Below are 12,891 nucleotides of genomic sequence, written 5' to 3' on the forward strand. Positions count from 1 at the left end.
GGGTTTCGCTCTTGTTGCCCAGGCTGGAGTGCAGTGGCATGATCTTGGCTCACCGCAACCTCTGCCTCCCGGGTTCAAGCATTTCTTCTGCCTCAGCCTCCTGAGTAGCTGGGATTACAGGTGTGCACCACCACACCCAGCTAATTTTTGTATTATTAGTAGAGACAGGGTTTCAGCGTGTTGGTCAGGCTGGTCTTGATCTGCTGACCTCAGGTGATCGCCTGCCTTCGCCTCCCAAAGTGCTGGGATTACAGATGTGAGCCACTGCACTCAGCCTGCAAATTTTATCTTTTATTAATTTTAATCTCAGTTCTTAGAATACTGTGTATGTTCTATTTAGTGTTAAAGTCTTTGGCCTAAGTCATTCATGTTGGTTTAGTTTTTAAGGTTTTAGTTTTTTTTTTTTTTTGTTTCCTTGTATAATACAATCCTTGAATATCTGTTAATCCTAAAAATGCCTTGTCTTCTGAGGCAAGGTTCTTGCTCTCGCTTCTCTTCTCTCTCCTTCACCAGTTAAATGTGACCTGGGTTTGGAACCAAGAGAAGAGACTCAGTAGAATCTCAGTGTGTCCCCTTTTCACTCATTAGAATTCACCTGTACTTGCTTGGCAGAAAAGCATGCATGAGAGGACTGTGCATCGTTCCAGGCTTGCCATTTGGCTCACCAGGTAGTCTGTGATGGTAGTGGATGCAGTCAAGCCTAAAGCCTTCCATACTCAATGGTAAACTTGTTGGATGTTTGAGTTCTGTAAAGTTTTCCAGACCATTGGTCACAAAGATTTTCTTGCCATGCTAGAGGAATATTGAAAGACTATAGAGAAACATGAGTGAAAGGAACTAGTGAAAAAAAATCTGTAAAGAGGAGAAGTTAATCAGGAAGGGCTGGCAAGGTGGAATCGTATATTTCCCAAAGTATTCTAGGCAGTGGAACTCTCTCTTTTTTTTTTTTTTTGAAACAGAGTTTTGCTCTTGTTGCCTAGGCTGGAGTGCAATGGCACAATCTCTGCTCACTGCAACCTCCGTCTCCCGGGTCCAAGCGATTCTCCTGCCTCATCCTCCCACGTAGTTGGGATTACAGGCATGCACCACCATGCCCGGCTAATTTTGTATTTTTTGTAGAGATGGGGTTTCACTGTGTTGGTCAGACTGGTCTCCAACTCCTGACCTCAGGTGATCCACTCCCTTCAGCCTCCTAAAGTGCTGCAATTACAGGCATTAGCCACCACTCCTGTCGCAGCAGTAGAACTTGTGGAGAAGCCTAAAGCCTATGTGAACTCCATAGGTGATGATCTTCGAATGAAATTATATACTGAATATCACTGTTCCTTTATACATCCAGAGAGTTGTATAGAGTTACATGCATATATTTTGTTTCTAAGATTTTACTGATGGCACAAAGTTTAAAACCTAAGGTGGGGCTGGGGGATCTTTCTAGACTAGGTCCATGAAGTATAATTTTCCTAGATGATGGAAATGTCCTACACCTATTCTGTCTGATATGATAGCCACTCGTCACATGTGACTGTTGAGCAGTTGAAATGTGTGTGGAACAGAAATTTTATTTTATTTAATTAACTGTAATTTTATGTAAGTTAGTGGCCATGTATGAGATAATGTAGCTTTAGACTTTAGTTCCCAGAAAGTGTTTCTATCCAGAACAGTAGTCGAAGAGACTGTGGGAGAATCAAAGGAGGAGGCCCAGGGCCATGGGAATGAAGGAGGATCTACTTTGTTTTTATGGACCTTAATCCTTCCCCATCCTAATCCATTAAAGGGACAGATGGAAGCATTGTCTTCAGGAAGAGCTGCTTCTAGGGAGCTGTACCTGTGCCTAACATTTGTTTTTCGCAGCTATGGTCCTGAGTACAATAACATTAGGATATGAGTTGTTTTACATCCAGATGAATGAACATTCCAATTTACAGACCACGATGAAAGATACTTTCTCCCTTGACTCTTCCTCAAGTTTGCTGTACCCCATTTTGCTGATAACGGTGGTCCTCATCTCTTAGGATGGGGCTGCTTTCGGCATCTAGATGAGAAATAAAGGGTCTTGCTAAAGATTTCTGCTGTTCTCTGAACCAGTGTTTCTCCATCTTAACATGTACATGAATCATTTGGGATCCTGCTAAAATGCACATTTTGATTCAGCAGGTTCAGGGCAGGACCTGAGATTCTATATTTCTCACTAGCTGCCAGGGCAAGCCAGGGACCACTTTGAGGAGCAAGGCTTTAGTCCTCAATAGTCAAGATTACAGAACGGTCTTTATCCAGTTTTCAGAGCCACCACCAGATGGCAGCATGTCCACTTGCTCTACCTGCTGTTGCTGCTCAGCTCTTTCCTTAGGAACAAGAGCCGCAAGATTGGAGCCTTCGTTTTTCTCACAGTTGTTTGTGATCTTCTCTCTGCTTTACTAGTCTTGGCCTTTTCGAGTCAGCTTACATCAGGCCTCTGAAACCTTGTCTCTCTGGTCCTCCAGTGGGGAGCCAGCTGCTTTCTGCTGTGCTCAGCACCAGGACAGTGCCTGTTTTCAGTTAATGCAGGCGTGGGGTATTGACTTAAAGGATGTCTGTCACACTTCTTCCTTTTAATAAAACCAATCTTTTTATATATTTAGAAAATTTATGAAATGTAGAAAAGAAACTATTGATTATCTGTAATCGTACCTGCCAGAAAAAAATTAATGTGTTTGTGATTTGGTCATTTAGTCTTATTCCATGCATTTTTAGTTATATATTTATATTTTCTTTTATAAAATGCGATGAGAATGTAAATTTAAATTGATAAAAATGTATGTAATAAAACCTAACACTTTTGCTTTTTAAACCTTATAAAAAGATTTTGGGCAAAAATGAAATCTCCTTTTGAAATAATTTATTTCTATTTTCTATTACTTTTGACTATGGATGAAACTTCAGAAGAGCTTTTTAATTTTTAATTTCAAATCTGCATATATGCACAGTAAGTCATCACTTAACTATTAACAGGTTGTTGGAAACTGACTTTAAGCAAAATGATATATAACGAAACCAGTTTTACCATAGGTTAATTGATAACGAACAAGAGTTAAGTTCCTAAGGCATAGTTTTGGTCACAACATCACCAAACTTCTAAATAGAGATCTAATATTAAACATGGAAATAAATGTGAGCTATATATACATTTAAGAAAGATTAATAAAAACAAGTAAGATAATTATTTACCCAGTTATTCCAGTTCAGTGTTGAAGGTGGCCAGTTTATTCTGGCAGCTCAGGGAGCCAAGTGGGAGCCAGCCCTCCACAGGATTCCATTCAATTGCAGGGCTCACTCACACACATCCACACTCACTCAGACTGGGACAATTGAGACACGCCAGTTCACCTATCGTGCACATCTTTGGGGTGTGGGAGGAAATCTGAGTACTTAGAGAAAATCCATGCAAAGATGGGAAGAACATGCAAACTCCACACAGTGTCCCCGGTGGGGACCCAATTTGTTTTCTCATCGATGTTATAATGAAACCCTGTTGAAAGGAATGTTATTTGAGGACCTGCTGTATTTGCTAAATGTGATCATTGTTGAAAATTTGTAAAAGTATAGTTTTATATAAAAGCAAATTTATTGTAATTACATGTTAGCACATTTTTATTCAGTCTTTTATTGTTCAGTACTTACGTAGTCATCTTTTAAAAAACTCTTGATTATAATGCATAAGCAACTTTGTTTCCTGATGTTTCTTTTGACTCTTTAAGCTTATAGGAAATTTAGAAACAAAATCAGAAAAGATCAGTGAAGTAAACAAGTCACCCACAGCCCTCCTACCAAGGGATACCATTTGTCAGTATTTAGCAACTTTCCATCTGTATCATTCTCTGATTTCTTTCCTGATGTTTGAATCTTTCGCTCATCTATAACTGCCTTCTTAACAAGTCTGAACCATGTAATCATGTATTTATTATGCAGCTGCATCTAATTGTGTCTTTTGTTGAGCTTAGTATGTTTCTGTTCATTTTCATGTGAGTTTTTTACTAAACTTACTTTCCTGGGGGAAGAATGATGTTTTTGCAAAGATATTATCAGGCAGACAAGCAGCAAGTTTCCATCAGCCTGATAGTGAAGGAAGTTTCTCTTTTGCCAAAGGTCCTATTTTTTTTTTTTTTTGTACTGTGAGTTTTCATCATTTTTTGTGTGTCTTCATAGGTATTTTAGGATGAAGATGGGAGGGCAAAGTCCAGGGATGCTAGCCAGATACTGCTTTACTACATACAATTTCTATCTCAGTGAGCTTCCAGCTAAGGTGATGTGGGTCTTTCTTTGCCAAATGATTATCATTTTCTGTTTTCTGGAGGATGATGCTATAGTGGATCTTCCTTCTGCCTGGCACCTGAACATCTCTTGATTAGAGTGGGCAATGAGTGTTTGCCCCGGAAATGGATGTGTGTATGTTTCTGGTGTTCTGGCTTGATTTATTGAAATGTGATTTAGATGTGTGTCAGAAGGTGTGGCAGATGTTGGAGAGCTCTGTCTGGATTCCCCTGGATCCCTTTCACCATTTCTGGGTACCCCCTGACATTGGTGTGTGTGCAGTTTGAAAAGTCAGCACCCAAGGCTTGTTTTCAAGGGAGTGTCTTTGGGCTTATAGTGGCTGTTTTGCTCATGCTTCTTTTTAAACCAGAAATGTCTGGGAATTTATATTGTCCAAAGGCAGCCTGTAGCTAGTGACTGATAGATGTGAGAATATGAAAGCCCATTTCCTTTGCCTTGCACAGGGACCACTCTGAAGTGTGACTCACACTCCAGAGCCTTCCTGTGGGATCAGGCTGAGACCACCCTCTGTGGGACTTTGCCTGAGTGCACACCTGGGTTTGGCTTCCCCTCTCACCCTTATTCTGCTTCCTCCACTCCCCTACTGGTCTTCGTCCTTAATAAACTACTTGCGCACAAATCTAGTGTCTGCTGCCAGGGAACCTGAATGAAGCATGCTTTTAATTTTTTTCCTATTTTCAAATAGCCTGTCTCTTTTAAAGTATTCCCACTCTGGTAGAACATGACATTGAACATTCATTCATTTCTTCACAACCATGATAGTGCTACTCTGGGCCAGGCTCTTTTCACTTGGTGTGAAAATAAATGTCCAGTTCTGCTCCCTTATCTGTTCTGTAAGATTCCATTTTAATTAACAATACTTTTTGATACCTAATAAAAAAAAATTTGTCATTTTTTTCTAACACTTCATCAGTGACTTCTTTCTTTCTTTCTTTCTGTCTCTCTCTCTTTCTTTCTTTCTCTTTCTCTCTCTTTCTCTCTCTCTCTTTTTTCTTTTGAGACAGGGTCTTGCTCTGTTGCCCAGGCTGGAGTGCAGTGGTGTAATCATTACTCATTGCAGCTTCAACCTCCTGGGCTCAAGCAATCCTCCTGCCTCAGCCTCCTGAGTAGATGGGACCACAGGCATGTGCCATTACACCTGGCTAATTTTTGTATTTTATTTGTATATATGAATATGTCTATATATATATACGTGTGTGTAATATATATGTTTTGTAGAGACTGGGTTTTGCCATGTTGCTCAGGCTGGTCTTGAACTCCTGAGCTCAAGCAATCCACCTGTTTCAGCCTCCCAAAGTGCTGGGATTACAGGAGTGAGCCACTGCACCCAGCCAGTGGGTGTTTTCTCATCATGACTGCTTTATCAAATACGTTGAATGAAAAAGATATTGTCTTCCCTTCCTTGGCCAGAGGGATGGCTCCTTACTTGGCCTTTTCCACTTGCAAATAAGACATAAAAGTTTGGGTGGCTGACATGTAGTTGGATGTTGCCATCGTGCTAAGCCATCTTTCTGCTGTCACTCCCTGAATTGTTATATCAGTTATCTATTACTGCATAACAAAATGCCCCAAATTTCATGGCTTAAAACAACAAGCATCCTGGGTGTGATGGCTCACGCCTGTAATCCCAGCACTTTGGGAGGCCGAGGCGAGTGGATTATGAGGTCAGGAGTTCAAGAGCAGCCTGGCCAATATGGTGAAACCCTGTCTCTACTAAAATTACAAAAATTAGCCGGGCATGATGGCAGGTGCCTGTAATCCCAGCTACTCGGGAGGCAGAGGCAGGAGAATTGCTTGAACCTTGGCAGCAGAGGTTGCAGTGAGTGGAGATCACGCCACTGCACTCCAGCCTGTGCGATAGAGTGAGACTCCTTCTCAAAAAAAAAAAAAAAAAAAAAACCCCCAAAAAACAAAAAAACCCCAAAACCAACAAGCATTTATTTAGCTCCTGATCCTACAGGTCAGCAATTTAGTCTGGGCTGTTCTTACGGCCTTAATTGAACTTACTCAAGTGTCTGCAGTCTTTGCTGATGTTGGCTGGTTTCTTTCACATCTATAGGGTCTCAGTTTGGACAACTAGGCCGATTCCTTCCTGTTCTAGGTTGTCTCTTATCTCTCAGTAGGCTAGCCTGACTTGTTTACATGATGAAGGCCAGAGCCTCAAGAGAGTCAGCAGAAGTATAGAAGGCTTCTTGAGGCCCAGGCTCAGAACTGGCACAAAAATCACATCGACTGCATTCTATTTGTCATAGCAAGTCATGAAGCTAGTCCAGAATCAGGGGAGGGTGGAGGGGAAAGAGGCTCCACTTCTTGATGGGAGGAGCGGCAAAGTCACACTGCACAGCATGTGAGTATGTGGAGGGTTGAAGAAGTGTGGTTATTTTTGCAATCTGTAACAGCTGCAATTTCTGTATTCAGAAGCATTACCTGGTGCTGTTTTGTAGGATTCAGCAATGGTGATGGACCCACTAGTGAAAACGACATTTTCAGGAAGGTCTTGGAGCAGCTGGTGAAGTATATGAACTCAGGAAACCGGTTATTGCATAAAAACTTTCTGAAGCAGGAAGTAGTTCAGAGGTTCTTGCGCCTCCTTTCTACTCTGCAAGGTAATTTTTTCCACAATGTTCAATTATGTTAAAAATGATTTATGTTCATTAAAATTCTTTTCTAATATCTGTTCAGAAATTAATTTTAAAAAATAAAGATAATGTATCTACATGTAAAACATTCAGACAGCACAGAGCATTCTTTGGTGTAAAATCCATTGCATACCCCTGAACTTCAACCCCTAAATCCCATCCCCAGAAACAACCTGTTACTAGCTTGTTATGTGTCCTTCTGGAATTACTCTTTGCATATACAGTCATTTAAAAAATACTGTAGATATTTCTCTCTTCTGTAGATACTGGCTAATGTTGGAGTATAAAGTTATTGTAGAATTAAATGCTCTTCTTTTTCATTATGGGGAAATCAGGAAACTTCCTGAAAAGAACTTTAGATGACAAAAATTTAAATAATTTGGGAAGATTCTAGAAATTCTAAGTAGGTAAAATTTAATATTTTTAAAATGGACCCTTCATAAGGCTGGGATGTCTCCATTTTACAAAGAGTGCAAAAGGCATGGCCAGAGAAACCTAAAATACTCAGGGTATGCAGCAGATGATAGTATTTAAGGCTTGGAGTTTAGCATTCAAGTCTTGTTTCCAGCATACCAGATCTGTGACCTTAGGCCAATTAATTAACCTCTTTAAGCTTTAGTTTCTTCATCCCCTTGCCTTGGCTAGGGAACTAACCTCGTGAGATAATGGATATAGAACACTTAGTCTAATGTCCTGCACATAAAATGCTAGTACTCGTTAGCTCTTAGGATGGGTTGAGATGAGGCTAGGTTGTCAGCCTTTCTTTCTTAGGTATCAGTGAGTCAAAGATAACCAGCATACCTGTTACACACACTCTAGGATGGGGCCACTTTGTATGGGATCTATTAGATGTAGACATTCTGTACAAACCACATCTAGGGAGCCTTTGGTTTTTGGACTTAATGTCATTTGATCTGTGGCCCATGAGGACTGTCCTCATTTATACTTAGTGTTGTGAAAATAAAACCTTATTTAATGGTATTTGGTAAAAATCTCATAAAAGCCCATTCCATGGGAACGCTGCTTCTCCAATGTCCTTTGTGTCTTATGGCCTATGTTCCTGTGCCTCCTTTTTTTCTCTGTAGGGTATTGTGAGTGTTGGTGTGGGCTCTTCTTTCTCTCGCTTTGGCTTGGTTACTTTCCCCTTTCCTCTTATTCCTTACTCTTCGTACCTTTCTTGAAGGTCTCTCCCTCAACTGTCTTCCAGAGCTGAGTGGGTCTCTAATCCACCCAACCTTTTTTACTTTTTTCTGTCTTCACTTTTCCTTTTTTTTCCTCTTTGTATCCTTAACTGGCCATAGGGTAGGCTATTTATAGCTCTTCCTATTGAAAATGACAGACTCGAATGGGCTAAAAATTGGCAAAAAGGTGACTTTTTTTGATTCTCCTAATAAAAGTGCCAGGCTGACTTTAAGTACAGCTGGCTTCAGGGAGCTCACCAATGTCACCACGACCATTGTCTCCCATCTTTCAACTGAGCTCTCTGCTAGTTGGCTTCCATCTCAGACTCTCTGTGGAGATGACATTGAGGTCTCTAATCTCTAACTTGTCCCACATTTCTGGACTTGTGGACCCATCTGTTTCTCTCTTTCAGTGGTTCAAACAAATGTCCTAGGCTTCACTTTGGATCACGATGTATACCTCTGTAGCTAAATGTGATCAGACGGATGGAGATTCTTGATTGGCTTAGGTCCAAATCACATGCTACCCTATCTCATCCATACGTCAACGGAGAGTGCCAGAAGGTGGGAGAGGGCTGTTACCAGATGATGAATGAATAGATTCCGGGGGACAAAAATTGCAAATGCCTATTTAAATAGTTTGCCTTTTACACTTTTATTCTGATTCCTGTTAAAATAAGATGATAGACTATCCTATATTTAATTTCTTCTTATTTTAAAATGAACATTTTAAATATTAAAATGAATATTCATTTTAAGAAAACTTGGAAAAAGATGGGAAGCAAAAACTAGCAAATGCAAATCAAGTTGCTCTTATTTAGGTAATCCTTGATTTTTCTCCCCTTCTGCTCTTCCTCCCTGCTTTCTTAGTGGTAGGGTTGCCAGACAAAATACAGAATTCCCTGTTGAATTTAAATTTCAGATAAGCAATGAATAATTTTTTAGTATAAATATGTCCCTAAATATTGCATATATATACTTATACAAAAATTTATTTGTTGTTCATCTAAAATTCAAATTTAATTGGCATCCTATGTTTTTATTTGCTAAGTCTGACCATCTACTTGCTGAAGATCTTTTTAAAATGTTTTCTACTCTTGGCCGGGCACAGTGGCTCACGCCTGTAATCTCAGCACTTTGGGAGGCTGAAGGGGGCAGATCACGAGGTCAGGAGATGGAGACCATCCTGGCTAACACGGTGAAACCCTGTCTCTACTAAAAATACAAAAAAGTAGCCAGGTGTTGTGGCGGGCGCCTGTAGTCCCAGCTGCTTGGGAGGCTGAGGCAGGAGAATGGCGTGAACCCAGGAGGTGGAGCTTGCAGTGAGCCGAGATTGCGCCACTATATTCCAGCCTGGGCGACAGAGTGAGATTCCATCTCAAAAAAAAAAAAAAAAAGTTTTCTACTCTTAAGATTCACCAGCAGTAATGGAGTGGGATAATTTTTATCCTGTCTTTAGACATCAAAGATCAGATGGAAACATTTATTTATCATGATAAAAAATCAAGAATTAAGGGATAAACCATCCTCTCATGGTTACCTTACAGTTCTTGACTTTTTAATTGTTCTGTAGTATCTCTCTGTATTTCAGTATTTATTAGGAAAGGACACTCTTAATATCATGCAAAATTCAAGTCAGGCTTTTGCCCTTCTGATCTCAGCAGAATACTCTGAATTCAAGTATTCTGCATTAAGACACAGTCATCATACTTCTGTCTCCTGGGCCAGGGTCTGTACTCTTCATAGGGTATTTCTAATCTTCCCATGAAGTCTCAAGGTCATTACATTGATGTTCACGAGTGGTTAAGCAGAATGCCCCAAATAATTAATTACTTGTTTATATAATCCATGTTAATTATATATGGATGTTGGGTTGTGACTGGGGAAAGAAGAGAAATCATTTGAACGTTTTTGGAATGTGTCTTACTCTTATTTTTAAAGAAATTCCTCCTGACCTGATCTGTGATATTAATCAAGACTGTGCCACCACCGTTTTCAAATTCTTGTTGGAAAAACAGAAATGGCCTGAGGTGCTTCTGCTGCTGACCCGCAAAGTAAGTGGAGAGCCACCGCTTGGGGATTGCCTTATCAAAGACTGCAACTTCTCAGACCTCGACATCTGTACCATCATCCCCCATCTCAGCACCTGGGACCAGCGGAAGAAACAGCTTCTGGGCTGCCTGATAGACAGTGGAGGTGAGAGTGACTGGATGCTAAGCGTTGGAGACTTGTCCACATTCTCCACATGATGGAGTCCAGGCCACTGCCTGCCTTTCCTTTGCTTTTGGAGGCACCATGAAGTTCATCCTCATTGCCTACCCTGTATATTCTTGTTTTGAAACAGTGATGGAGGTTACTGCCCTGTAAGTGAGTTGCCCTTGAGGAACTCCGCATTTTTGTGCATTCCAGTTACTACCTTTTTCTTTTGTATGGGAAACATCAGGGTGTGAAGGGTCCTTGGCTCTGGTTTAGCCTACAGCAGTCATTTCCTCCTGACCTCTGGCTAGACTTTGACTTGCAGTGGATATACTGTGTGGATCCTTGTCTATTCCTGTGACATTCTTTTCTGATCAACGGATTGGGATTCAAGATGCTTGTTTTTAAAGAACCGGTCAAGTAATTGGTGGGTGGAAGCATCTGCTGCTTTAATGAGAACTATCGCGCATGGCTGGGTGTGTATCTGGAGTGTGCAGACATCTTGCTGAATTGGCTTTTATTTCCAAGCTGATTTAGAAACACCAACCTCCTCCTACCTCTGTCCCTCACACCTCCACTAATGCCACTACTAACTGTGTGGCATTGGACATGCCATTTATGCCTTCATCTCCTCACTGGTAAAATGGGAATAAATAGACCCCCTTTCATAGCGTTGTTTTGGATATTAAATAAGTTAATGTGTGCAGGCTTTTAGAAGAGTACCTTGGCTATGTAGTTCTCTGCTTGCTTCGTGCTGTATGAGGAATTGTCTTTCATGAGAAAAAACATTATGTGTTATCAATAACACATAATATGTAAGATATAACAGTGACACATAAGACATTGTGTGTTATCAATAGCACGTTGATCCTTAGCCCTCAAAGTGCCACACACCTTGCAGAGCCTTTAGGTGTTGGCTCCATCCACAGCTTTCAGGAGGTAGATGGGGTGGCTTCTATAATTTATTTTTTTAAACTCCTTCCTTAAGTGGAGTGTTACTTTCTTTGCCTGGAAACCACAGCTGTCATGGAATTCCTGTTTTATTCCTTGATTCAGCAAGCACTTATAGAGCACATCTCAGGATCAGGTGCTAGGAACCAAGCCCACAGAGGTGAGTGCGCAGCTGCTGGAAGTGTGTGGAGGAGACTGCAGATCTATAGTGGGTGGGTCTGCCTTCTGGTGGGCGTTGGGGAACTTTGATGCAGAGGAGCTGTGTGGACTGAACTAAAAAGAAGGTGTTCTCAGGTGGACGGATGTCAGGGAAGATGGCAGTTGAGAATAGGAGCTCAGTAGAAGCAAGGGATGTGGCATGTTCTCACTCATAAGTGGCAGTTGAACAATGAAAACACATGGACATAGGGAGGGCGCATCACATACCAGGGCCTGTCAGGGGGTTGGGGGTTAGGGGAGGGATAGCATTAGGGGAAATACCTAATGTAGGTGACAGGTTGATGGGTGCAGCAAACCACCATGACACGTGTATACCTATGTAACAAACCTGCACGTTCTGCACACGTATCCCAGAACTTAAAGTATATATAAAAAAAAAAAAAAAAAAAGAAGCAAGGGATGTAGAAAGTGTCCTTACACTGACTGTGTCAGGAATGATGTTAGGCGGGTGTTAGGGTTTCAGTTCTCATTCCCTGTCCTCATGCCAGGACAGTGGGAATGGTGCGAACTATGCTCCTGTGGTGGGGAGCTGGAGAGGAGGCAGGGTCGAGGCCCCCAGACAGGGGCTTGAAGGAGCTGGGCTTTCACCTTGTGGCTACTGGCAGAAGCCTTTGCCTCCCCGAATGGGTGCTGGTAGGAGGATCTTGGAAGTTAGGTAAACATTAGCTCTTCCCTTGCAACTGAATAACTGAAGGGGTCCTTCTCTCGTCAGGCGAGCCAGGCTGTGCCTGCTCACATTGCCCTTCCCTTCTGTCCTCTCCCAGCCTTGCCTGATGGTCTTCAGGAGAGCCAGGAGAGGCCACTTGTCATGTGCCTGAAACATGAGGACTTCGAGTTGGCTTTCCTTCTCTTGACCAAGGGCGCAGACCCCCGTGCTATTTCTCTCATGGAAGGTGATACTCCTTTGCATGCAGCACTCCACATCTTTCTAGAGATCAAAGGTAAGCCCTTGTTTTTTAAGCAGCCGTTTCCTTGAGGAGGAAGCTGGATATTAGAACTGATGCTATGTTTTCTGGTCTTTCCTTTTGTGTAAACCAGTGATCTGAAAAAGGCCCATTTCTTGGCCAGGCCTGCCCAGGTCACCTGGCCCCTCACTTGTAGCATAATGGGAAGAAGTGACCACCATGGTGAATGGTCAGGGTGGGTTGATGGAGGATTCTTAAGTTCCAGAGTTGGCTGTTGGTAGCTGAAAAATACTTTCCATTTATTTATATCATTTTCAAGGGTCTGCATATGAAGGATCTTGCTAGAATCTTATATGGTCATTTCAGGAACTACCATGACATTTGGGCTGGATAATTCTTTGTTGTAAGGCATTGTCCTGTGCATTGTAGGATATTTAGCAGCATCTCTGGCCTCCATCTACTAGCTGCCAGTGACACTCCCCTGGTTGTGAC

At 41.6% G+C, this 12,891-nt stretch overlaps 1 protein-coding gene across 3 annotated transcripts in view; it reads left to right on the forward strand.

The window, feature by feature from the left end:
- Positions 1–12,891, forward strand: part of TRANK1 (tetratricopeptide repeat and ankyrin repeat containing 1) — a 123,576-nt gene that overhangs the window by 73,766 nt on the left and 36,919 nt on the right. For all 3 annotated transcript variants that reach the window (XR_009214456.1, XR_004249379.2, XM_032162107.2), the window contains exons 10-12: positions 6,753–6,914; positions 10,070–10,324; positions 12,259–12,435. Coding sequence is in view for 1 of the 3 variants with exons in the window: in XM_032162107.2 (XP_032017998.1) it covers positions 6,753–6,914; positions 10,070–10,324; positions 12,259–12,435 (594 nt within the window). In the remaining 2 variants the exon portion in view is untranslated. The remainder of the gene's footprint in view (positions 1–6,752; positions 6,915–10,069; positions 10,325–12,258; positions 12,436–12,891) is intronic.

This window comes from Hylobates moloch, unplaced genomic scaffold (genome assembly GCF_009828535.3).
Source record: "Hylobates moloch isolate HMO894 unplaced genomic scaffold, HMol_V3 SCAFFOLD_8, whole genome shotgun sequence".
NCBI classification, from domain to species: Eukaryota; Metazoa; Chordata; class Mammalia; order Primates; family Hylobatidae; genus Hylobates; species Hylobates moloch.